This window comes from Engystomops pustulosus, chromosome 3 (genome assembly GCF_040894005.1).
Source record: "Engystomops pustulosus chromosome 3, aEngPut4.maternal, whole genome shotgun sequence".
In the NCBI taxonomy this organism is placed as follows: domain Eukaryota; kingdom Metazoa; phylum Chordata; class Amphibia; order Anura; family Leptodactylidae; genus Engystomops; species Engystomops pustulosus.
The window spans coordinates 108,725,998-108,751,075 of NC_092413.1; the positions used below are offsets into that span (position 1 = coordinate 108,725,998).

Genomic DNA, 25,078 nt, shown 5'->3' on the forward strand with positions numbered 1-25,078 from the left:
TAAGCTCTCTTTTTAGGGGTTTCTCTGGTATGTTATAGGCTGAGCAAATGCCACATAGCTACTGAAATTTGTATTTAGCTGTGCTATTTGACACACAAAGTATTATAAAAAAAATTTTAACATGTTTCACCATCAAAGAACTACCATACATGCAATGATATTTATTACAGTAAAAAATATTGACAGTAAAGTTATTTTTTGTTTTAATTTAGGTTGTAGTGAAAGTGAACTTTGGCAACAAAGAGTTCTCTACAAGTGTTGTCCCAAAACAGAGTCTTTGTGATGGACAATGGCACAGAATTGCAGGTTTGTAAAAAATAGGTTATTTGCGCTACAGCAAGTTCTCAAAATCCCTATAATTAATGTTTGCAGTTATTCTATTAAACAAACTAGGCAAAAAAGAATTTCAGAAAAAAAAGTTGAAGGGTTAAATGGCACTACAATTTCACAATGTTAGGCTAATTTCTTACTACCGTTGGCATATCCATTTTTTTATCTCAGTTTAAAAAAAAAAAAGGATGAACAGCAAAGGTAGATAAACTGACAGTAACTGATGACATAGTGTCCGTTTATTTAACTGATACCCTAAGGTTTCCTTGTTAAAAATCTGACCCTTGTTTTTCAGTTAGTATCTGTTTTTTTGTAGGATCAATTTTTTTAATTACACTTTTCAATACATCAATCTATATAGCTTCTATATCTGTCTATTTATCCACAAATCTATCTATCCATCCCTCATAATACAGGCAGTCTCCGGGTTACATACAAGATAGGGTCTGTAGGTTTGTTCTTAAGTTGAATTTGTATGTAAGTCGGAACTGTATACTTTATCATTGTAACCACAGGCAAATTTTTTTTTGGTCTCTGTGACAATTGGATTTTAAAAATGTTGGATTGTCATTAGAACCAGGAGTAACAATAAAGATTAATTACAGACACCATTGATAACTGTTACAGCTGTTTATTGTAGCCTAGGACAAAAGTACAGTAAATTACCAAAATCCAGAGGTCCGTTTGTAACTAGGGCTCGTATGTAAGTCAGGTGTTCTTAAGTAGGGGACCACCTGTAGTTGCCATCTATAGATTTCTAATTTTTACCTACCTATCAATCTCCCTTTTCTATCTATAATTTCTAATCTACCTATTGATCTCTTATTTCTATTTGCCTACCTATCTTTCTTTCTATCACTCACATTTATCTATAATCTATCCATCATCTCTTTTTCTATTTATAAATCTATATATTAACTATTTCTGTCTATTTCTTCATCTAAAAAAAATTTAAAACTGACACTTATTACATGTCCCATTGACTTCAAGGTAAAAAAATTTAATGTCATCTGTTGTGGTCAGTTTGGCACCAACAGTTTTGAATCGGTTTTTGCTCCGTCTTTTGTTCCGTAAAAAATAACTGAAGCATAACGGATCACTGTACAACTGATGACAACGGATGACATAAAACTTGACATTGATTTTTAGAACTTGATCCATTCTATTTCATTTTTTTACTTTTCTAGATGGATACTAGAGACAGAAATCACAACTGTAGTGTGAACTGAGCTTTATAAAGATCACATATAACCCATACATATTATTTAAAAAAAACTATTCTGAATTTTATTTTATGAGTCTTCCAAGATCAGGAAATGATAATGCCTCATCTAGTATTTGCCAACCCTGTACAGTAACCTATAGCAATAGGATGATCAGGCTACTTTCTGTCTGATAACACTGTGATGCTTGAAGATAGAGGGCAATAGATAATTCTAAATAGGGGTCATGAATGGAAGAAACAGGTGTAACAGGGTAGGTGTGGGCTCATGTGGTTCTACCTCAGTGTCATATATTATGGATACTCAGTGATTAATTGAATGCTATTATACTACTTTAGAGTGGTTACTAACCTCTGTATATATTTTTTTAGTTATAAGGGATGCCAACGTGGTGCAACTGGATGTTGATTCTGAGATAAACCATGTTGTTGGACCTCTAAATAGAAAGCTGGTCCACCTTAAAGAGCCCATATTTGTTGGAGGAGTGCCAGGTATGCATGAATAAAGTGTAAACTTCACTTAAATATGTCTCACTGTATTTTTACCATGAACCTTTGATGATATTTTTCTTTTTTTCCCCCATTCTTAGATCCTTTCCTTTCACCAAGTTTGACCACAAGGAATTCTTTCATGGGCTGCATTCGCAACTTTGTGATAGACAAACGTCCAGTGAGCTTCAGCAAAGCGTCTTTTGTCAATGGGGCAGTCAGCATCAATACTTGTCCTTTATTCTAAGTCACTATGCACAATAAAACTTTGTACGTTTGCTTAACATCACTTGATTTACTACAATGACTTGACCAAAATGTCATACCAAGTAGTAGCAATAAAAGAAAAAACTTGCATTATGTGGAAAGGGGCCCAAACACAGTTTTGCGACAGGGCTCTGACTTTCTCTGGCATTCGTCTACATAGATTGGGCAAATTCTATGAAAGGGAACTTATCATCAGGATTTCACAATTTGATTTAATGACAGGTTTCCACAGACTGTGTAATACTAATTCCCAATCTATTTTACAATAAACATTTTTAGTTAAATAAATTTTAAAAGTATATAAAAGTTTACCTGGTAGCAAAGAAGATCATGTCACGTCATGTCTGAAGTCTGTGCAAGGCTGCGAGTCCCTGTGCCATCAAAGCTCTACTAGCTCCCCTTACCCCTTCCCTTGTGCAGACAGAAGCTGACCCCCTGCAAACAAATTTGTCAGCTCTGATAACACAGGGACATAATTTCAGTTTCCCGTAGACATGACCCTGTCACTTCTAATTTAGGGTCGGTGGCTGCCATCTTGGATTTGTGTGTGACTGACATGCTGTGGAGTTTCTGTGTCTCTCTCTGCTCTGACCCTGTAGCCACACCCTCTGCATGGAGCTCACACTGATCACTTCCTGCCAAGACATCGTGAACAGACAGGAGCTCCAAGCTACAAACTACAAGGAGTTTAGTGAAGGGGGGATGCAGGCACATATCTGTGAGATGTAGCAGAGCTAAAAGTGTAACTGTGTAAAAGTCTGTTAGCCTCTGTGTAATAGGCATCATGCATCTCTCATCTCTGATCTGTCTCATTTCTATCTATGTGTCAGAATATTAGTACAATGTCATGCACCAGATAAAAGTGTATATACACCTTGTACCCTGATAATGTAACCACATTGTCACCCCACAGAACTAGTTGGGTCATGCAATGTCTGCTTAGAGAGGCCCTGTCCACACCCTGGGATTTTGCACTGAGCAGCCTAGGGAGTGATAGGAGCTAAAACAGCAATAACACTGAGCAAAATTGTTAAGTAAGGGGCTAATATGATCATTATTGTGTAAACATCACTAGGGGATTGAAATGTGAGAATGTCCAGTGATAGTACTACACAAATAGCATAGAACTCTTACATAGGTTATTCTGTCATCAAGTACAAATATGAAAATCAGCAAAATATTTGACAATTAAAAGGTATACATTTTATTATAATCCTCTAAAAAGTACCTAGCATACTAAAAGCTCACACATAATAAACATAAACGCACCAAGCCTCAGCACCCTAGTGCAAATAAACCCTTTCATAAATGACAGTTAGGGTAAATATATAGACGTGTCAGTAACCAAGAAATAACATACCTCGAATACTGGCATATGGTAAGTTAGAATAATTACATACCCTGAAGAGGCATATTCAACGTGGGACCCCGCTGGGATCCAACTTATCAAACCTCATATAGCCAGTCCGAGAGGGCCTAGGACGGGAGGGGGTCCATCCTTTCTTTATTTGTTGTGGACCGATTGGGACGTGTGAGACACTGTCTAAACTCACCCTATGCCCCAAAAGACTCCCGCCCTAACAAGGGCAGTCCCAAATCTCTGTCCCTTGTCCTAAATAGATCAACACACCTCCCTGACGCGTTTCCACAATCAAGTTTCATCAGAGGGAGAATTCAAAAAAATGGCTCTAAAAATAATGGACACACTTAATTTAGTCTTCAGATATAATGCCTCCAAAATATTACCCCAGAGATATCGTAATGCTTACCACAATGGTCCGTGGTTCAACGAAATTGAGGTATTAGGTAGGGAGGGAGTGCCCTCTCCCACCAGCAGTGCCTCGTGTTCACACAGGGTGGCTTGGCGTGTGACGCCTTTCCAGAGTGTGAGCCAAGTTTAAAAAGTAACCGGCCCCTCCCTCCCGGTGAACTTACCGATAGGTCACCAGTAGCTTCAACACATGCTTCCTCAAAGTTACCGTCCGTGACGCGCTGGTTCCCGAACCGGAAGTGTCACACATCACTTCCGGGGTAGCGGCCGAATAGATTGACAGGGTTGCCTGGCAACTCCAGAAGCTGCGCCTGCGTATCTGCATCGCGGGTGCGCTGCGCGACTCTTAAAGTATATGATAGGACTCACCATGTAATACGGGCATATACAGCAGCGGGCATAAAGCTGTCTAGATAAGAGTGTTGGCAGATTATGCGTCTGAAATGTTTAAGACAAGTAGGTAAATGCTATTTAAAATTATATCCAAAATATATCAAGAAGAGATAACAAGGGCATGTTACAATTATTTATTATTGATAATCAATAATCAGTGACTCATTGGGGACACTATGGTTAACAGTACACCAGTCATTGAGACGTATCTCATCAGAGTGAGAGGCCAGAAGGCATCAGCAGTTGGCCCATCATCTTACTTGGTTGGTATATGAACTGTAAAGAGCACCACTGCCTAAATCTACGGATTCTTTATTATTGTATATTATTAGAGGAGGTATTTAAATAAAGCATGCATATTCCATCTGCATATTAAGACCACCAGGTGCCACCGTATTTAACAGGTAAATCCACCTTGCCTCACTTTGTAGGACCCTCCAATCCCAATCTCCTCCTCTCTGGAGGGGGGTACTAGCTCAATCCCTGTAAATTTTATTGCTGAGGCTTGTCCGTTGTGTGCCAGGTGTATATGGCGTGCGATTGGGGTATCTCGGTTATTTTCAATGTCGCCCAAGTGATCCCCGATCCTCCTTCGGAACTCTTGGATGGTTTTCCCTATGTATAAGTCCACATACACATGTCGCTTTATAGATGACCCCCTTCGACCTACAGTTAATAAAGTCCCTAATAGTGTATGTCTTATTGTTGTTATTTCCAAAGAAGGTTTTGCCCATCTTCAGATATGGGCATGCTATGCAGCCACTGCATTTAAAGCATCCACATGTTTTACGATCAAGCCATGTTCCACTCTGAGTGGGGGCCTTGTAGTGGCTGTGCACCACTCTGTCCCTAATTGATCTGCCCCTTCTAAAAGTGATAGCAGGTCTGTCCCCAATGACATCTTTTAAAGAGGACCTGTCACCCCATTTATCGGCACTAGTGCTTGATCAAACGCCGCAGTGTTAGAGTGATAGCATTACCGGAAACCTCCGGTAACGCTATCAAACACTGCGGGGTATAGTGTAATCATGAGGGGGCGGTCCGAGGCGCTGCCTCTACCTTGGACCGCCCCGCTCGCTCCATAGGCCGGCATTGACTGCCACGCGCTAGGCGGCAGTCACCGCCCCTAGTCACGCCCCAACCACGCCCCCTCATGAATACGTCGGACAGCTTTGCGAGCTGTCCGACAATTACACTATGCCCTGCTGCATTGTTAGATAGCGTTACCGGAAACCTCTAACACTGCAGCGTTTGTTCAAGCACTAGGAGCTGCTTACTTTAGTAAGCAGCTCCTAGTGCCGATAAATGGGGTGACAGGTCCTCTTTAAATCCGGGTCCATACATAAGATGGGCCAGTGTTTTGTCAAAACTTCCTTGGCCCGATCTGCCCCATTGTCAAAGGTGGCGATCATTCTTATTGGTTGCTTAGTATCGTATCACCCTTTTCATCTACTTTCGTGGTCAGGAGTTCCTGTCTTGTCTTATTGGACGCATACTGAAACTAAACTGAAAGAGAAGGCAATGTATTGGCACATAAGCAAAATATCTGTTTCCTAAAAGCGAAGGCATATTGTGCATAAAAATTAACTTTTTCCTCAGCGTATCTGACTATAAGTCTCTCAGATAGCTCTAAGCTAAAGAGTCCATCCTCTGGGTACAGTTCTTGGTGAAGAAAAAAGAAAAATAAAGCAAAGGATCTCCTCTGGATGTGAGAGACACAGTCCTTTGAAGCAGCAGTTTTGCATTCAGCAGAAGGGGTGCATTGGTAGCAGTAGCCAGCTAAAGACACCCGGTGGCAGAAGGAGGGGCTGCAGGCACAGTTGGGGCATCCGTTGTATCAGCTGGGGCTGGAGCAGGAAGATCATCAGCCTGGGAGAAATCAGCAGTAGGAAAGTCACTTGAAAGCAGTAGGCATCTCAGCAAAAAAAGGAGGCGGGCACTTCACTGACCTTCAATAGCTGGGGGGCGCTGTAGAGCACATGATGATAACCGCAGGTGCTTTAGATTCCTCCTCATGGCTGACAGTTGGAAGGGTGTAATTCCCAGACTGACCTACTGCAGTTGGGGGGCGCTGCTGAGCAGGCGGTGCAGCGCAGGAGAGTTTCGCCACAGATGGCGGAGATCAAGTCCTTCCCGCCAGGAGCTGAATTTTCTCACAGAGCTCTGAGGCAGGATTTGTGTAGGGGGCGGAGCTTGGTCCGTGCAGACTGTGGATTCCGGCCAGTGACTTTTGGCAGGCTGGAATTTATTAAATCCGGGTCAGAGGTTAACTCTTTCCACACTGCAGCGCCAGATGTAGCAGTGCTGATAGAGTTCTTTGGCAGGGGTTAACCTCGTGGGTGGCTTTGTAAAAATAAAGTTCAATGTGCCAGTATAAGGCACAGAAGTTAATGTCCTATTTGTGACACCACTTGCAATATTGCCTATCCTTTTCTTGTGGGCCTTGAGGCAGCCGGGGCCCAGAATACCAGAGTGGCTCTTTAGCAGCCTAGGGCACACTGATGTCATGGTGCTTGGTATGGGGACCAGAGGGCTGTCCTACAGCCTGGAAGGTCTCCAGCAGGTGGTGTGTGCAAGAAATAAGGAGGGAGAGGCTGATGTAATGGTCTGTAAGATAGGTCCCTGGGTAATGGATGGGGAAGCCCGTGGTGGTAGACAGCCGTATCCAGGGATCAGACGGATGCAAATCAACTTACAGTTCTTTATTGAACTTTAAACAGCAGGCAAAGCCCAAACATCAGCAAACATCAGCTGGAAGAAGATAGCTGGCCAGATCTGATTGCTCATGATGATGGGCTCACAGCCTGGCACGGTGGCTTCAGGCTGGAGGATGGTGGCTGCTATAGCAGTAAGGTTGAGGCAGATATCTGGTGATGGAGGTCTGCAGGCCATGTGCTGGGGAGTCACCTCTCCCATGAGAGACCTTAGGAGAAGGAGACCAGAACCTTCCACACCCAAGGCTTATATAATCTTGGGGTGTGTCCAGCTCAGGTGGATCATCCAACCAACTTACTCCTTCCTTACAGCAATTACTAAGCATATAATTGGCTAACAACATTCACATTGTTAACTGTTGCCTTGCCAGGCAGCATCTACAGCTGCAATTACACGATGCCCAGGTTCTAGAGCCTTCCTAGACAGATGATCAGTCTCCCTAAGGCTGCGGTCACACGTGGCGTTTTGAACGCATTTTTGGCCCGTTTTTAAACAGTCTGTCAAAAAAACGCATGCGTTTTAAAAAGTGCATGCATATTTTGAAAACGGATCTGTTTTTAATCAGTTTTATTTAAGATAATTGGTAAAACCTGTCAAAAACGGATGCATGCATTTTTTAATGGACTGCTTAAAAACGGGCCAAAAATGCATTCAAAACACAACGTGTGACCGCAGCCTGAAGGTGAGGCCACACAATAGCGTTTTGATTCCGTTTTGTAGCGGAATCAAAGCACACTGGGGCGGCCCGTGGCCAATCACAGATACAGGGCGCTGAATGCCAGTGTGCTTTGATTCCGTTACGAAATGGAATCAAAACGCTAACGTGTGACACCACCCTCACAGCTCCTGACCTGGAGAGGGCACTATTCGCAACTACCCACCTGCCTATGCATTGGCACGGGTGTTGCACAAATATATAACTTCTAGCTGCACATATTGTGGATAGACAGATATTTATACAAGAAAAGTATCTCAGTCAGTATCATCTGTTTAAATAGCAGATGGAGCAAGTTACATCACGCATTAAACAGACAAGACTGTAGCTGATTCTGCCAACTCTCCGACCACACTGCGGCTTCAGCAGCAAACCGCCCCACTACCAGACTCGGGCTAACGCCGATGACGCCAAACGTCCAGACTGTGGCTAAAGGGAACATCGTATTTCCCACCACCCAAGTCCTCCACGTGGCACCACCAACCCCCGTGACTAGACTGCAGCTGATACTGCCGACTCCCAATGGCCAGACTGCGGCTGCTGCTGCAACTCCATGCTTTGTTAAAGGGCTATTCCGGGAATATGCCCATCTGATAAAAAAAACCCATAATGCTATAAATAAATGAATATAACAAAACTCAATGTCATTAGTTAAAAAAATTTAGCTTAAATAGTTTGTTTTTATGATTCAAAAAATGTTATGGCCTTTCTAAAGTAGGCAGAGTTATCTTCTCTGAGCAGAGGAAATTAACGGACTGATTAAAGGGCCAGTAGCATTTTAACCCCTTAAGGATGCAGCCATTTTGTAGCTTAAGGCTCAGTCCCATTTTTTGGATTCTGACCTGTGTCTCTTTATATGGTTATAACTTTTGAACATTGTTACTTATCTAAACGATTCTGAGATTGTTTTTTCCCCACGTTGTACTTCATTTTAGTGGTAAATTTTGTCTGATAATTTTTGTGTTTATTTAAAGAAAAAATGATAGTTTTTTTGAAAAATTTGCCATTTTCGAAATCATCGCGTTTTCAGGCAGATAGATTTGCCACCTAAATATTGCTGGATAACATCTCCCATATGTCTACTTTACATTTTCATAATTTTTGAAATGTCTGGATAATTTATTTTGCTGTCACGCGGCTTACAACTAGATTATTGCTTTTCCGGATTTTCAGAATTGACTATTTTGGGGATAATTACAGTTTTGAATGAAATTTTACATATTTAGCATCAAAACCTCCTATACAACCAACCCATATTGAAATCTGCACCCCTCATACTATCAGAAACAGCTTTTAGGAAGATTTTTAACACCTTGAGATCTTCATAGTAATTGAATCAAAATGGAGGTGAAATTTAGAATGGTCAAATTTTATCGGTTATACGTTCATTTAGCCCTAAAATTTACACATTTCCAAAAGATAAAAATAGAAAACCCACCACACAATATGTTCTACAATTTCTCCCGAGTACCGAGGCCCCCCACATGTGGCCGTTTTATGGGCGCACGGCGAGGTGCAGAAGGGAAGGAGCGTGCTGCAGCTGCCAGGATTTTAGTTTCCTCATTGGCCCCTTTTGTCGGCTATAAAATTTTTGCTTTTTCCTTATTGGGGCCATGTGACGGCATTTTTTTGTACGGGATGAGATGCTTTTTCCAGTGTTACCATTTTGGGGTTAGTATCCCCTATTGTTGGAATATTTTTGAGGTCAGGAGTAGAAAAGCATCAATTCTGTACTGGAATTTTTTTCCTTTTTTTTGGTGTTCACCGTATAGCCTAATAATCATGTTATCTTTATTCTATGGGTCGATACGATTACGGGGATACCAGACATGAATATTTTTTCTTACGTTTTACTTAATTTGCCAACTAAAACCCTAATGTGGGGGAACATCTATCATTTTTGCATTGCCGTCTTACAAGTGGCATAACTTTGTTACTTTTTTGGCTACGGAGCTGGTTGATAGCTTGTTCTTTGCACCAGTATCATTCTGGAGTACATATGTTTTTTTGATCACTTTTTATTGCATTTTTTGTGGGATTGAATAGGTATAAATCATAATTTTTGGAGGGTTTATAACAGTTTTTTTTAACGGCGTTCATCGTACAGGTTCAATAATGATTTACTTTTATACTACGGGTTGTTACGGACGCAGTGATACTATATATGTGGGGTTTGTGTTATGATTTAGCCTTTTTTTTTAATTGAATAACCTTTTTTTTTTTTACACTTTCTTACTTTTTCAACCGTGGGACATGAACAAGCAGTCATCTGATTGCTTGTTCAAGTTAATACTCTGCAATACTGATGCATCGCAGGGCTGACACTCTCCCTGTAAGATGACGTCACGCTTGCCCCCCCCCCCCCCGGCTCGGGGGGGGGGGTGATTTCGTGGGGAAATGACCACCTAAAGCCAAGTTAATTGCCGTGGGTAAAACACCTGCGATCCTGCCACTCCGACCGCAGGTGTTACACTGGGGTGCCGGCTATCAGTCTTGAGCTGATCCGGCATCGGCTCTGCGTCCAATATATCGGACGCTGAGCGCGAAGTCACTGCACTCAGCATCCGATATACCGGTGCAGAGCGGGAAGGTGTTAAATTCTACATTATAATGTATGTCAACTGCATTTTTCTGCTAAGGGAGCAAAATTTTTAAAAACAACTAATTACATATTAACTTATATATTAAGGAATCATTTGTATATTAAATATACTGATTTTTTTAAAACAACTAATTACATATTAACTTATATTTTAAGGAACCATTTGTATATGAATTATACTGATTCCTGGAATAATCATTTAAAGATGTTTTCCTAAAAAATGTTTTTATTTAATTTTATGTGTGTGTGTTAATGCATTCCTTCTTTGACTTTTTTTTTATTTCATTTATGTGTTTGTAATTTTTTATGTATTTGTAGATACTGTCCATGCAGAGCACATATAATGGTGATCTTATGGTGACTTCCCATAGGAGCACTGTTATCATTGATCTGTATACAGACATGCAGAAAAGATGCACATTGCTTCCTCTCTGCATGCATCAAGCCCCTGGTCTTAATGAATCCAAGTGACGTCATATTAGTGACATCACAGGATCCCTCTGCAGGCACAGTGCTCAGTATGAGCAGTCCCATGTAATATACGCCTCACGCCACTTTAACCCCTACCAGACATGCAGTCCCATGTAACAAATTCCTTATGCCACCTCACCCGACATGCAGTCTCATGTAACCTCCATACCCCTGTGATTTCTCTCTCCTCTACATGTACCCAGACATTACAGCGCCTCTACTTCGTGCACTCACTGAGAAAGAGACTGGGTAGAAATCCACATCCCATTCGGTAGCGGCTAAATCCTATAACTCAGAGGTACCCTGTGACGTCACTGAGTCACGTGACGTGCTACAACCACGTGACCACATGGTGGCGCCAAATGTATCTGAGGAGCTGTCTCTCCCTCTCTCAGCCTCTGTTTTTGCTGAGAAGTAGTTGAGCGAGTGTGTGCTGTACAACAGGTATAGTCTGACTGCTGAGGTGGGGTGATGTTGGATACACATAGAAAGTTGGGGACGGTTCAGTTAGTTATTGTGTTGGAAGCAGATTGTGTAGTGGCACAACGATAGCAGCGTGTGGATCGTGGTTACAGTTGGATGAGTGAAGATGGCTGCGGGGGCATGGTGAGGCGGGCAGAGGTGGCTGCGGGGGCATGGTGAGGGGGGGCAGAGGTGGCTGCGGCGGCATGGTGAGGGGGGGCAGAGGTGGCTGCGGGGGCATGGTGAGGCGGGCAGAGGTGGCTGCGGGGGCATGGTGAGGGGGGGCAGAGGTGGCTGCGGCGGCATGGTGAGGGGGGGCAGAGGTGGCTGCGGCGGCATGGTGAGGCGGGCAGAGGTGGCTGCGGGGGCATGGTGAGGCGGGCAGAGGTGGCTGCGGGGGCATGGTGAGGCGGGCAGAGGTGGCTGCGGGGGCATGGTGAGGCGGGCAGAGGTGGCTGCGGGGGCATGGTGAGGGGGGGCAGAGGTGGCTGCGGCGGCATGGTGAGGCAGGCAGAGGTGGCTGCGGCGGCATGGTGAGGCGGGCAGAGGTGGCTGCGGGGGCATGGTGAGGCGGGCAGAGGTGGCTGCGGGGGCATGGTGAGGGGGGGCAGAGGTGGCTGCGGCGGCATGGTGAGGCGGGCAGAGGTGGCTGCGGGGGCATGGTGAGGCGGGCAGAGGTGGCTGCGGGGGCATGGTGAGGCGGGCAGAGGTGGCTGCGGGGGCATGGTGAGGGGGGGCAGAGGTGGCTGCGGCGGCATGGTGAGGGGGGGCAGAGGTGGCTGCGGGGGCATGGTGAGGCGGGCAGAGGTGGCTGCGGGGGCATGGTGAGGCGGGCAGAGGTGGCTGCGGGGGCATGGGGAGGGGGGGCAGAGGTGGCTGCGGGGGGGCATGGGGAGGGGGGGCAGAGGTGGCTGCGGGGGGGCATGGGGAGGGGGGGCAGAGGTGGCTGCGGGGGGGCATGGGGAGGGGGGGCAGAGGTGGCTGCGGGGGGGCATGGGGAGGGGGGGGTAGAGGTGGCCGCATGGGTTTGTTTATTTTCTAATCCACAACAATGTTTTCCACTTAACATAAAGAGCCAGGGCAGGGACGAAGGGTAGGTGATCGCATAGGGCGATGCCTCCCATCCTCGGGTGCTGTCCCATGCCTCAGTAGCGATCAGAGATATGTGTATCTTAGATAAAGATATCGCTGGTTGCTGGCGCCCTCTATGACCCAGCGTCATAAAGAGGGAAAGCCGGCACTGCGGGGCGGACCATATGGTTCCAGGGAGTGCAAGTATGGGAGTCTAATTTTATTTAATTTGTTTGCAGAGGCTGGCTATATACTATGGGGGTGCATGCTATATGCACTGATGGTTTTTTTTTTTATAAGTCTATCTCTAAATCATTTTTGTTTTGTTTTTAAACAGACGTGCTCTAAAGAAGATTTCGTCATGTCGGATGAGAAAGCTGAACATCCTCTCTGTGCATTGGAGGTATGCCTGTAGTTCTTGTCATGGGTGCTCAAGGGATAGAGGAGTTGTGTGAGGGTGTTCTGGAGATATACATATTATTTTAGTGGTTTAGTATCTTCAATTTTTTTTTGGTGTATGTTGGTAGTATATCCGCAATAACCACTACCAGAGCTTTAATCCTTTCGCCCATTATGTAATTGGGCTGCCTCTAACTGCATCAGTTGGTGTTGGCACCAATTGCGGCACTTAACCTGTTAAGTGCTGTGGTTTCAACTGATTGCGACGCCTAACATCGTTGCTAGTAGTTGCAATGACAGCCTACAGTCTCAGACTTGAAGGATTGCCATAGATGCTCAATTCAGATTCTGATGGCAGGCTATTAACCCCTTCCTACATTTAGACTTCCTGAATGTGGAAGGTGAAAATGGCTGCATATCGCAGCAAATACCCGTGATCGTTCCCAAGGGGCTTTTAAATATGTTGTTTGTGGGTGCCGCCTTCTTGATTCTGATTGGCCCTCCCTATATAGTCATCGGGGCGCACTGATCGGTTGCTGAGATGGCTGGGAATTTATGTCAAACTCCCAGGCCTGTCTTTAGGCAGCATCTGTAATGGTCTATGAGTAATAGACCAATACAGATTTTTAAAAAACTGTTTGAACTTTCTATTTTGTTTTATTTTTAAAAATTTTTTTTTTAAAGTTCGTGTCGTGGGTGACATGGGTTTTTGTGTCTCCCCTCCTCTGTTCATGTTAAAGGCCATGATATGAGCTGTGGGAACACTTTGCTGCTTGTATGTAGGATATAAACATACTTAAAGGGCAACTACCGCCACAAATCTACCTATAAAGGTAGATTGGGTGGTAGGTGGATCAATAGGACGTGAGGATAGCCCTTTTAAGGGCTAATCCTCACGTCCACACACGGTTACGATAACTTTTATTATCTTTATATTCAAATTCCCTTATGCGGCTACTCCACGCCCCGGTAGCCTCTTTTCTCCTCCTACCGAAAATCTTCGGCGCGCAGCTACGAGGAGCTGCACGCCCTCGTCCGACGAATCTGCTGTCTGCGCATGCGTAGAACAGCAGGCCCGTACCTGTGCAGCTCCGGCTTCGGAGGAGTGACCGCGCAGGCGCGGGCCTGCTGTTCTGCGCAGACAGCAGATTTGTTGGATGAGGGCGCACAGCTCCTCGTAGGAGGAGAAAAGAGGCTACCGGGGCGTGGAGTAGCCGCCTCGTGTAACCTCAGAAGCGGCTACTCCACGCCCCAGTAGCCGCATAAGGAAATTTGAATATAAAGATAATAAAAGTTATCGATACCGTGTGTGGATGTGAGGATTAGCCCTTAAAAGGGCTATCCTCACGTCCTATTGATCCACCTACCACCCGATCTACCTTTATAGGTAGATTCGTGGTGGTAGGTGCCCTTTAAGCGGTAAATGTGCTGCTAACATATATTTAATTATTTGGTACATAATAGACTTGATGTGTAATTTAATTTTAAAGTTGAAATTTAATGTATTTTTAGAACCAAGACACAGCTGAAATATCTGTGAATGCCACAGAATCACATATTGAAGAAGCAACTTCATCTGTTCATGATGACAAAGTGCAAATGCAAGAGGTATTTAGTGGTGTGTTTTGTCTTTTTCCTTTCCATTTGGAGCACAGGTGGCATTTAAGGCCAGCAGGTCTAATCCAGCTTCCTTGTTGAATGTGACCTGGTATTGCAGCATCCATATTTTTTATATGGGAAATTATCTTTATCAAAGTACACTTGTTTACCGTATATACTTGTGTATAAGCAGAGTTTTATTCTTGCTGCTTATACTGCTTAGCCTGCTTATACACGAGTCAATATACAGTTATATATACTTAAAAAATATTTAAAAAACATTTAAACTTATATACTCCCCCTCCGGGGGAGCATCGCTGCACGTCGGGGCCACCGATGTCCGCGCTGGTCCTCTTCTGGCTTCCGCTCCCGTCTTTTTTCTTTTCTAACTTCGTGCTGGGTGCCTCCATGTTTTTCTCCCAGGCGGCGCCTAGTATGACGTCAGCAGCGGCGCATCATACTATGCGCCGCCCGGGGGAGAACAATGCCGGCGCCCAGCACGAAGTTGGAGAAGAAAGAAGACTGGCGCGGAAGCCAGAAGAGGACCAGCGCTGCACGTCGGGGCCACCGGAGGGCGAGTATATAAGTTTATTATTATTTTTTTTTTTTTAAATGCTGGGCTGTATACTACTGGGGGCAGGCTGGCTACATACTGGAGTGGGGGGGGGGGGGTCTGTGACCAATGCATTTCCTACCCTCGGCTTATACTCCAATCAATAGCTTTACCCAGTTTTTGATGGTAAAGGGGGTCTCGGCTTATACTCGAGTATATATGCGGTAATAACATCCAATTTAAGACATTTTGTACATGAGTTGAATTACATGAAATGTGAATGCCCAGATGAGAACACCCCTTTAAGCATTTTTTTTTTTTTTTGGTTCTTGGTTCCTATTAACAAAGCCATGTATGGCAAAGTAATTATTGTATAAGAGGCTATATGATATATTTTATTTTTAAGCACTTCTCTCAATGTATAATCAAAAAAAATACCAAAAATGGATTGTTGAATTCTCATTTTATTTATTATCTAAATTCTAGCATAGTGCATCCTGTGAAGAGCTGCAAACACAATTTTTTGATTCTGTTATTTCATTGAATACATCCATTTCTACTTTGGAGGAAACTACAAAATCCAACTTCGTAGTTCTATACAAGTCCAAATATTTTGGCGATGAAGGTAGTATTTTACAGTGGACATCTTTAGTGAATGCATATATAATTTAATTGTGACCCATCTTTTTTTAATTTTGTTTTTATTCTAACTTTTTTTTTTTTTTTTAATTTTAGATCTCAAGGCCACTGGCAAAGAGCGAATCTTGTGGAGAAGTCAAAATGAGAAGAGGGGGACATTGATTTCTTTTACCGGTGTTCCTTATGTTGTTGTGGGAAGAAAAATTCTTCAGTGTCATTTGGGTAAAGAATTGAAGCGTCACATTAACACGGTTGATGAAAATCAGGTATATTTAAAAATCATGTACAATATACTTTATCCTTAATCTGGGTGATAAAGGGCTCTGCTTTTTCCTAAACAATCTATTTTAGAATTATTCTTTTAAAATTGTTATACTGTGTAGATCTAAAATCAATTAATGTAAAATCATAATGTCAATTATAAATGTAAATATTTGCATTAAATCATTTAGTGTAATCCATGTATAAAATGTAAATTCTATTATCACAACTACATTCATAAGATATAAGTCTTTTGTTCAGATGTACACTTGCATACAGAACATACCAAAAGTATTATTACAAATTCTTTGAGAATAAAGATTCTGTATTTATGTAATCCCAGACAGACTGGATGATGGTGACATGGCGTCTATGATGAGACCTATTTGTGTATATGTATGTATGTGCGTGTATATATTATATACGGACGCAATCAAAATGCCTAAAGGAAATAAATTCATTATAAATAATCACACATAAATATACATAACGGTGTTCTTTGGATGTATGGAATGAGCACTACAGGTGCTCTATAACTTTGCCAAAGGCTGTTAGCATTTGTCTCTACTTTGACCCTAGCCTTTTTAATTTGCGAACGATGGTCAATGGCCATTAGGCTGGAAAGTCATCCCATTGTGCAACATTTTAAATTTGTATGATATGTAGAATAATTGTTTTAAGCATAGGGTTGATGTTTAATGTTGATACATGGTGGTTAGCACTCCAACCTTTCAGCACTGGGGTCCTAGGTTCAAGTCCAGGCAGTGGCGTAACTAGGAGAGCTTGGGCCCCCATAGCAGATTTCTGCATGGGGTCCCCCCATACCCTTAAAAAAAATATATACATATTTGTACAATCGTATACATCAAGGCACTCATATATTGACACATTTTATATTATAAACTCATACATTCACTTATACTTGTATACACTTATATGCATACATTTATACACTAATACCTAGTTTTTACTAGGTATTACATTTATGCACAAATATAGTGTATATACACCAAATTTGAACACGTACTATATAGTACATATACATACAGTGTAGACAACATATGTTAGGCACATCAGGCTAGGGTTCCTGTTACTGCTGTACTCCAGGGCCCAGGAGAACAGCACTAATGATTTGTTCCACCAACCATCCTGGGCCCTGGCTGTTGTTACGCCCCTGAATCCAGGTCAACCTTTGCAGAGAATTTTTTATGCTCTCCGTGTTTGGGAGGAAACCGGAGGACCCGGAGGAAACCCACACACACTCCAAAACATACTGGTAGGTTGATAAGATTGTGAGCGCCATGGGGACAGGGACTGATTTGGTAAGCTCTGTGCAGCGCTGCGGAATCTGTTGGCGCTATACAAAGGAATTATTAATATTTTATTAATGTGACTCAGTAAAGCAAATGTTACTGGGTAAATGACCTTACACAACATCACCTTGCTTATACAACATGAAGTTTTCAATGTTGGGAGGGGCTGGTCGAGCAGGATACATACCCTTTGATGCCAGGTAAGATAACAAAGTTTGGTTTATTGTGGATGTGAGGCAAACTATTTTTTTTTTTTAACCATGCTGAACTTTACATTGTTTGTGTTCCTGGGGCAGGCACCCACCCCACGGTAAACATTAGGAGGCCTAAGCCTCTTGTTGTATGAGGTTGTGCTTCCATTGTACGGAAGATTTATCATGTGCCAATATCTTACTCGAATTTTTTTTTGTTTTTTTTCTGCATCTTCTTTTCTAGCATGAAGACCATTCCTTCAAAAGACACAGGCAAATTGTCCAAAATACCAAGAAAATGGGTTGTTCTGCTGAAATCTACATCATACATTTTATCAGATTTCCTGACTTTAAGGTTAATCTGTGTGTGTGTGTGTGTGTATGTATGTATGTATGTATATATATATATGTATGTATGTGTGTATTGGGGCTGTGGAGTCAGTGGCCATTTTGGTAGAATTTGAGTTTTTATAAATTATTCCTAAAATCTACTGTACATTTGTAGAGTTGGTAAAATGCAGTATGTTCTTTATCCTGTTATCGCAAGCATTTTGAAAGAAGAAGAGTTGAACTATTCATTAAAACTAACAGTGCATGGCTTAATGACTCCACAGCCCTCTCTTCTGCACAATGCAAATGAGTCATGGGGGCAGAAAACTTTTTTAAAATTAGAGTATTTAAGTGAAATTTTATTAAAAAAATGTTAAAGTGCAATAAAAAATAAATTGTGTTGTGTTTTTTTTAAAAAAAAAAATATATATATATATATATATCCTATGTAAGTGTATTAAAATGTAACCCATGTTGTCAGGGGTTAATGTTTCTAGCACCCAACTATTGATATTAGACCACACACAATGCTGACTCAAACAGTGTTAAAGGGGTATTCCGGGAATATGAACATCTGACACAAAAACCCTTGATGATATAAATAAATGGATACAACAATACTAAATGTCATTAGTCACAAAACGAAGCTTAAATAGTTTGATTTTATGATTTACAAAATTTATGGCCTCTCTAAAGTAGGTGGAGTCAACACTAAGATGGCCGCCACTGGAAACTACAAGTTCCATGATCCTTTAGTTCTCAGTAACTCCTCCTACCTTTTAGGCTCTGCTCCCAGTGATGATGTAACAGGTATTCTTGCTCTGTTACCATAGTAATGATGTGTAACTGCCATCACCACAACACTGACCATACTGGATGCACTGCAACCAACTGAGTACAGCCAAACGAAGTGGTGATCACATGACCCTGCCCAGGCAGGTACAGGACATGTGATGTGGACATGTGACCAGCGGCCATCTTCTTTTCTGCGACGGACCGCGCGGAGGAAATTAACGGACTGATTAAAGGGCCAGTAGCATTTTAATTCTTCATCACTGTGTATGTCACCAGCATTTTCTGCTAAGGGGAGCAAAATTTTAAATAACAACTAATTACATATTAGCTTCTATTTTGAGTGCCCACTTTTATATGAATTATGCTGATTCCTGGAATACCCCTTTAAGATGTTATACAACAGATTATTATTGCTGAATATTAAATTGCCTATTTAAGGTTGTGGGTAAGTTTAACCCCTTCCCGACATTTGACGTAATAGTACTGCATCGCGGGAGGTGCGTTCCTGCAAAATGCAGTACTATTATGTCAAACTTCTGGCCCCGGCTCCTGAACGGAGCCGGGGCCAGAAGCTGCGGGTGTCGGCTAACACCCGCGATCGCGGCGTGTTAGGGGCATTTAAAGTGTAACCCCTGTAAAACAATTAAAGTTAAAGGGCATTTAAAGTTAACCCTTTAATTGTTTTACAGGGGTTAACAAACTTCATAAAAGTTGTTTTACGTACGTTGAGGGGTGTAGTTTCTATAATGGGGTAATTTTATGGGGTTTTAATTTTATTTAGGCCTCTCAAAGTGACTTGAAACCTGAGCAGGTCCCTCTAGCAGGATTTTGCGGTTTTTATGAAAGTGTGAAAAATCGCACCTAACGTTCAAAGCCTCGTAACATCCTACAAAAATAAGAGGATGCATTAAAAAAAACAAAAACCTGTGTCCACATAAATAAGACATTTAGTGAATGTTAGTTAAGTATTTTTGCGGTTATGACTATTTATGGAAAAAGTAGAACATTTTGAATTTCGAAAATCAAGAATTTTTCAAAATTTTCACCAAATATCTGATTTTCTCATAAATAAATGCAAAACATACCACCAAAATTTTTCTACTACCATGAAGTACAAAGTGTCACGAGAAAACAATTTTAAAATCACTTGGATATGTTAAAGCTTCCGAAGTTATAACCATTTATAGTGACACAGGGCAGATTTGAAAAAATGGGCCGTGTCAGGAAGGTGAAAAGTGGCTTTGCGTTAAGGGGTTAAAGAAGCAATTTTTTGGAATATTCCTTCCAGTGGTTACAAGTGTTTAATAAAATAGATTCATCTATATATGCAGGACCTCAGGATTGAAGAAAATTATGTGAACTATGTTTTATAGAAAATTAATTGGTACTTTATTACCCTCTTGACCTTTTTTTTATTTTATTTTTTTTTCCCCCTGCCTAATACAACTGTTGTGCAGGAACTGATGGAATAAAACTACTACAAACACCCCCCCCCCCCTCCCTTCCCAAACTAACAACACCAGGACAAGATCATGGTTGTGTTTTGTTAGCTTGGCCGGCACACGCCAATGGGCGCATGAGGCCGTATGGAGCTGCACTGTTCCGTACTCAGGGAAAAGATAGGACATGTCCTATCTTTCCCCATAATACGGCGCCGTGTGCAATATCTCTATGGAGAGGGGCATGGGTGAGCAGCGCTCAACCCCTCCTCTATCGTGTGCCCACCATGCTACGGTACGGCGTGCACACATTCGTGTGAATTAGCCTTTAGGGTGTGCACACACAGCCAGGCTGTTGCTGGTTTGTTTTGTAACAACCCTGCAGCATCTATTGTGGCAGAATACTCCATAAAAAGTACTGACAATATTGTCAGTATTTTGGTTTTATTTCTTGGCATGTCAATGATTGTGGCTTGCTGTTTTTTTTTCAGTGCAGACATTGTTGACCATGTGGGTTTAACCCCATAGCGCAATAAGACGTACCCTTACGTCTTACTGCGCATGGGGGAGTATGAAGAGGGCTCACAGGCTGAGCCCTCTTCATACTCACCGGGCATTTGCTTCATAATGAAGCAAACGCCCGTCGCTAACACCCGCGATCGGTGCTTGCACCGATCGCGGGTGTTAACCCTTTGATTGCCGCCGGCAAAGCTGCCGGCGGCATTAAAGAGCCGGCGGCGCGTGGGCGCCGCCATCTTGGCTCCGATCGTCACTCCCCGTGACGTCACCGGGGAGTGGCGATCCGTTGCCATGACAGCCTGGGATCACACAAAGATCCCAGGCTGTCATGATCGAGGCTATCTATTACAATGTGCGATCTGCACATTGTAATAGATGGTATGCAAAATCCCCATATACTGCCATACTGTAGTATGGCAGTATATGGTAGGATCAATCAGACAACCTAGGGTTAAAGTACCCTAGGGAGTCTGTAAAATAGTAAAAAAAATAAGTAAAAAAAAGTAAAAAAAAAAAAAATTATATTAAAAAAACATAAAAATTCTAATCACCCCCCTTTCCCTAGAACTGATATAAATATAAATAAACAGTAAAAATCATAAACACAATAGGTATCGCCGTGTCCGAAAATGCCCGATCTATCAAAATATAATAACCGTTTTTCACTGCGTTAAACCCCGTAGCGGAAAATAGCGCCAGAAGTCGCAAATGGCATTTTTTTGCCATTTTGAAAAATAGAAAAAATTCTATAAAAAGTGATCAAAATGTCGAACAGTCCTAAAAATAGAAGCATTGAAAACGTCATCAGAAGTCGCAAAAAATGACACCACTCACAGCTCCATACACTAAAGTATGAAAAAGTTATTAGCGCAAGAACACGGCAAACTTAAGAATATTTTTTCTGTACAGGAGGTTTTAATTTTTGTAAATGTATGAAAACATTATAAAACCTATACAAATTTGGTATCCCCGTGATCGTATTGACCCAATGAATGAAATAGACGTGTCATTTGGGGTGCACAGTGAAAGCTGTAAAAACCAAGCCCACAAGAAATGCAGCAAATGTGTTTTTTCATCATTTTCACTGCATTTAGAATTTTTTTCCCGCTTCCCAGTACACGGCATGGAATATTTAATACCATCACTACGAAGTGCAATTTGTTACGCAGAAAATAAGCCATCACAGAGCTCTGTACATGGAAAAATAAAAAAGTTATAGATTTTTGAAGGTGGGGAGTGAAAAATAAAAACGCAAAAACGAAAAAGGGCCTGGTCCTTAAGGGGTTAAAGATCCTAACTGCAAGGATGGCTGTTTTCTCAGCCCAGAACCTATTCCTGTGCACACCCTAAAGGATTTCTTACATCTTAATCACTTTGGTCCAGATTTAATAATTGTGCCTACTTCTTGGACAATGGGGAGGAAATCTGTCAATTGGATAAATTGAATTTTTGGCAACTTTTTATGCACTTTTTTTTTTTGTACTTATGAGTTTGACGCAAATCAATAAAGATGGTTTGTGTCTTTGTATTTAGCCTGCTTCCAAATCTTAATAGTTTAGAACTATTGTTTTGTGTCTAAAAAAAAACCTTTTAGACAAATAGATGTTTCTCAAAAATGTGACTTCAGATAAGCTCCCAAAATGGCAAACCTGCTAATATCAGTTTTTGGGAGCAGAAAAGCTTTTGAAAAAAAAAAATATATATTGCTAATGATAAATGTACCCCGTACTTTTACACAGTAGGGCAGTGATGGCGAACCTTTTAGAGACCGAGTGCCCAAACTACAACAAAGACCCACTTATTTATCGCAAAGTGCCAACACAGAAATTTAATTTGTGATTTATACTCCCTTCTCTGTCACAGTTTTCATTGATACCAGCACCTGAGGACACCAATAAAGCAGAAAATAGTCCCAGGTAGAGCTGTCACTTTAATATAGCTCTGTGCACAGCAAGTCCTGGGCTGTCTGGGACTGCAGGAAAATACCTGGAGTCATCTCTGGTGATGGTCTGGGTGCCCACAGAAAGGGCTCCGAGTGCCACCTCTGGCACCAGTGCCATAGGTTAGCCATCACTGCAGTAGGGGATATATAAAAAGGCTTGTACTGCTGTATAATTTTTGAAAAGAGTTGCAATCCCTAAATGCAAGGAACGGCAACAACCCCTCCCCCCCCCCCCTGTATCCCACCACAGGGGGCTGTGATGGTCTGCGGAGTAGGCACAAATTGAGGTTCATCTGCTTTAGTAAATCTGGGCCAGTGTTAAAATTGTTGCCTATTTTTCATAAAGCATCACATATTTTTTGTATGTTTTAAACTAGATTGAAATTGATACAGTAAGAAGAAGAAAAACTTGTTCCAAGAAATTAAAATTAGCGCTTTTAAAGAATGTAGACACTGTAAAAACTAGTCATGGATATGTAGCCAGATTTCCAGTGCAGTCTGACCATAAATTTCATGCAACTACAGGAGAGGTATGTATTGCATGTATGGATTTCGTAAACTGAATAATTATGTGTTTCAGGGTATGTGTGGCTTTTTTTTTTATTATTAACCTATTAGGCTGGGTTGTCAAGTACCGTATATACTCAAGCATAAACCAAGTTTTTCCAGCACAAAAAAAATGTGCTGAAAAATACAAATGCAGCTTTTACTCGAGGCAAAAAAAAAAAAAAACACCTTTTCAGCGGCCCCCGCAGGTCTTCTGTGCGATCCATCGGTGATGGACGGACAACAAAGAAGACCCAAGGGGGCCGCCAGAAAGTTGAGTTTTAATTTTTTTTTTTTTTTTTTTAAATCAACGGGGCTGGGGTCCAGCTCCATAATGGGGCACAGGGGCTGGCAGGCTGTATACCGGGTGGCAGGGGCTGGCTATGTACTGGGGGAGGGTATATGCAGGGGCTGGCTGGCTATGGGCAGGGGCTGGCAGGGTATATACTAGGGGTAGGAGCTGGCACGCTATGTACTGGGGCAGGGTATATACTGGGGGGTGGCTGTGACCAATGCATTTCCCACCCTCGGCTTATACTCAAGTCAGTAGGTTTTTCCAAGTTTTTTGTGGTAAAATTAGGGGTCTTGTCTTATACTCTGGTCGGCTTAAACTAGAGTATATACGTTAATTTTTAGAATATTACACCACCCACAGCTCTGTACACCAACGTATGAAAAAGTTATTAGTGCAAGAAGAGGGCACAAAAGTAAAATTTTTTTTTTTATTTTTACAGGAAGTTTTAATTTTTGTAAGTGTATGAAAACATTATAAAACCTATACAAATTTAGTATCCACGTGATTGTATTTACCTAATGAATGAAGTAGACATGTCATTTGGGGCGCTCAATGAAAGCCATAAAATCCAAGCCCATAAGAAATGGCGCAAATGTGTTTTTTCATAATTTTCTCTGCATTCAGAATTTTTTCCCACTTCCCAGTATATGGCATAGAATACTAAATACCATCACTATGAAGTGCAATTTGTTACACAGAAAATAAGCCCATACACAGCTCTTCACATGGAAAAATAAAAAAGTTATAGATTTTTGAAGGTGGGGAGTGAAAAATAAAGACGCATAAATGAAAAAGGGCCTGGTCCTTAAGGGGTTAAAGCCCGGACACCGACCGTTTTGGGTAACACTAGCTATCTCCATTAGGCTAAATATGCTGAGGCTGGGGGGAAGTGAAGGATTGGAGTAGTATAAGGCCTCCCTCCCCAAGGCCTTATGTATCATATTCTGTATAAATATTATATGGGCTTATGAGCTACTTATCTGAATTGTAGAAAAACAGAAAAAGGTTCTACAGCACTCCAATAAAAGTAAAAATCCTCAAGTTTATTGGTTTACATTAAAAGCAGTAAAATGCTAAATTGCACGTGTGGTACACAGACCAACACATTTTGAACGTATAAAAAATTTCTATCTGTTCTTAGTCATGGTCTCATGACTTGACCATGACTAAGAACAGATAGAATTTTTTTATACGTTCAAAATGTGTTGGTCTGTGTACCACACGTGCAATTTAGCATTTTACTGCTTTTAATGTAAACCAATAAACTTGAGGATTTTTACTTTTATTGGAGTGCTGTAGAACCTTTTTCTATGTTTTTCTACATATCGATTCTGACTGACAGCGACGTGGCTTTGGAGGACCGATGAGTGGTCTCATCTACCTCCTCTTCGCCACTGGTGGTTACATGATGGATTCTTTGCATTATGCAAGCTGACATTTTTCTTTGTTCAAGTTTCTATAAGTTCCAACTTATCTGAATTACTGATAATGAAAAATTCTAGTACTCTTGGGTCATGCTCTAAACAATCTCAGAAATTACAACCTACAGACCATGGTTATGGCAGGTCAGGCATACATTAGGCTAAGTTTGTGTTAATGCAGCCTAAGGGTGGTTTCACATTGGCATTTTTTTTCACATCAGTGATTTTTTACTGAAGCCATTTTGGCTTATGGAGACGTAGAGAATGTATGCAAGCTGTGATTACAGAACATCTCACATGTTTATCACTATGGTCTACACTCAGTCGG

General features: G+C 41.8%; 1 protein-coding gene across 1 annotated transcript in view; it reads left to right on the forward strand.

The window, feature by feature from the left end:
- LAMA4 (laminin subunit alpha 4) overlaps positions 1-2,409 on the forward strand; it is an 88,510-nt gene extending 86,101 nt beyond the window's left edge. Inside the window, exons 38-40 of the mRNA XM_072141761.1 lie at positions 213-306; positions 1,925-2,044; positions 2,143-2,409. Of these exons, the coding sequence (XP_071997862.1) occupies positions 213-306; positions 1,925-2,044; positions 2,143-2,288 (360 nt within the window). The 3' untranslated portion in view covers positions 2,289-2,409. The remainder of the gene's footprint in view (positions 1-212; positions 307-1,924; positions 2,045-2,142) is intronic.
- Positions 2,410-25,078: the final 22,669 nt, after the last annotated feature.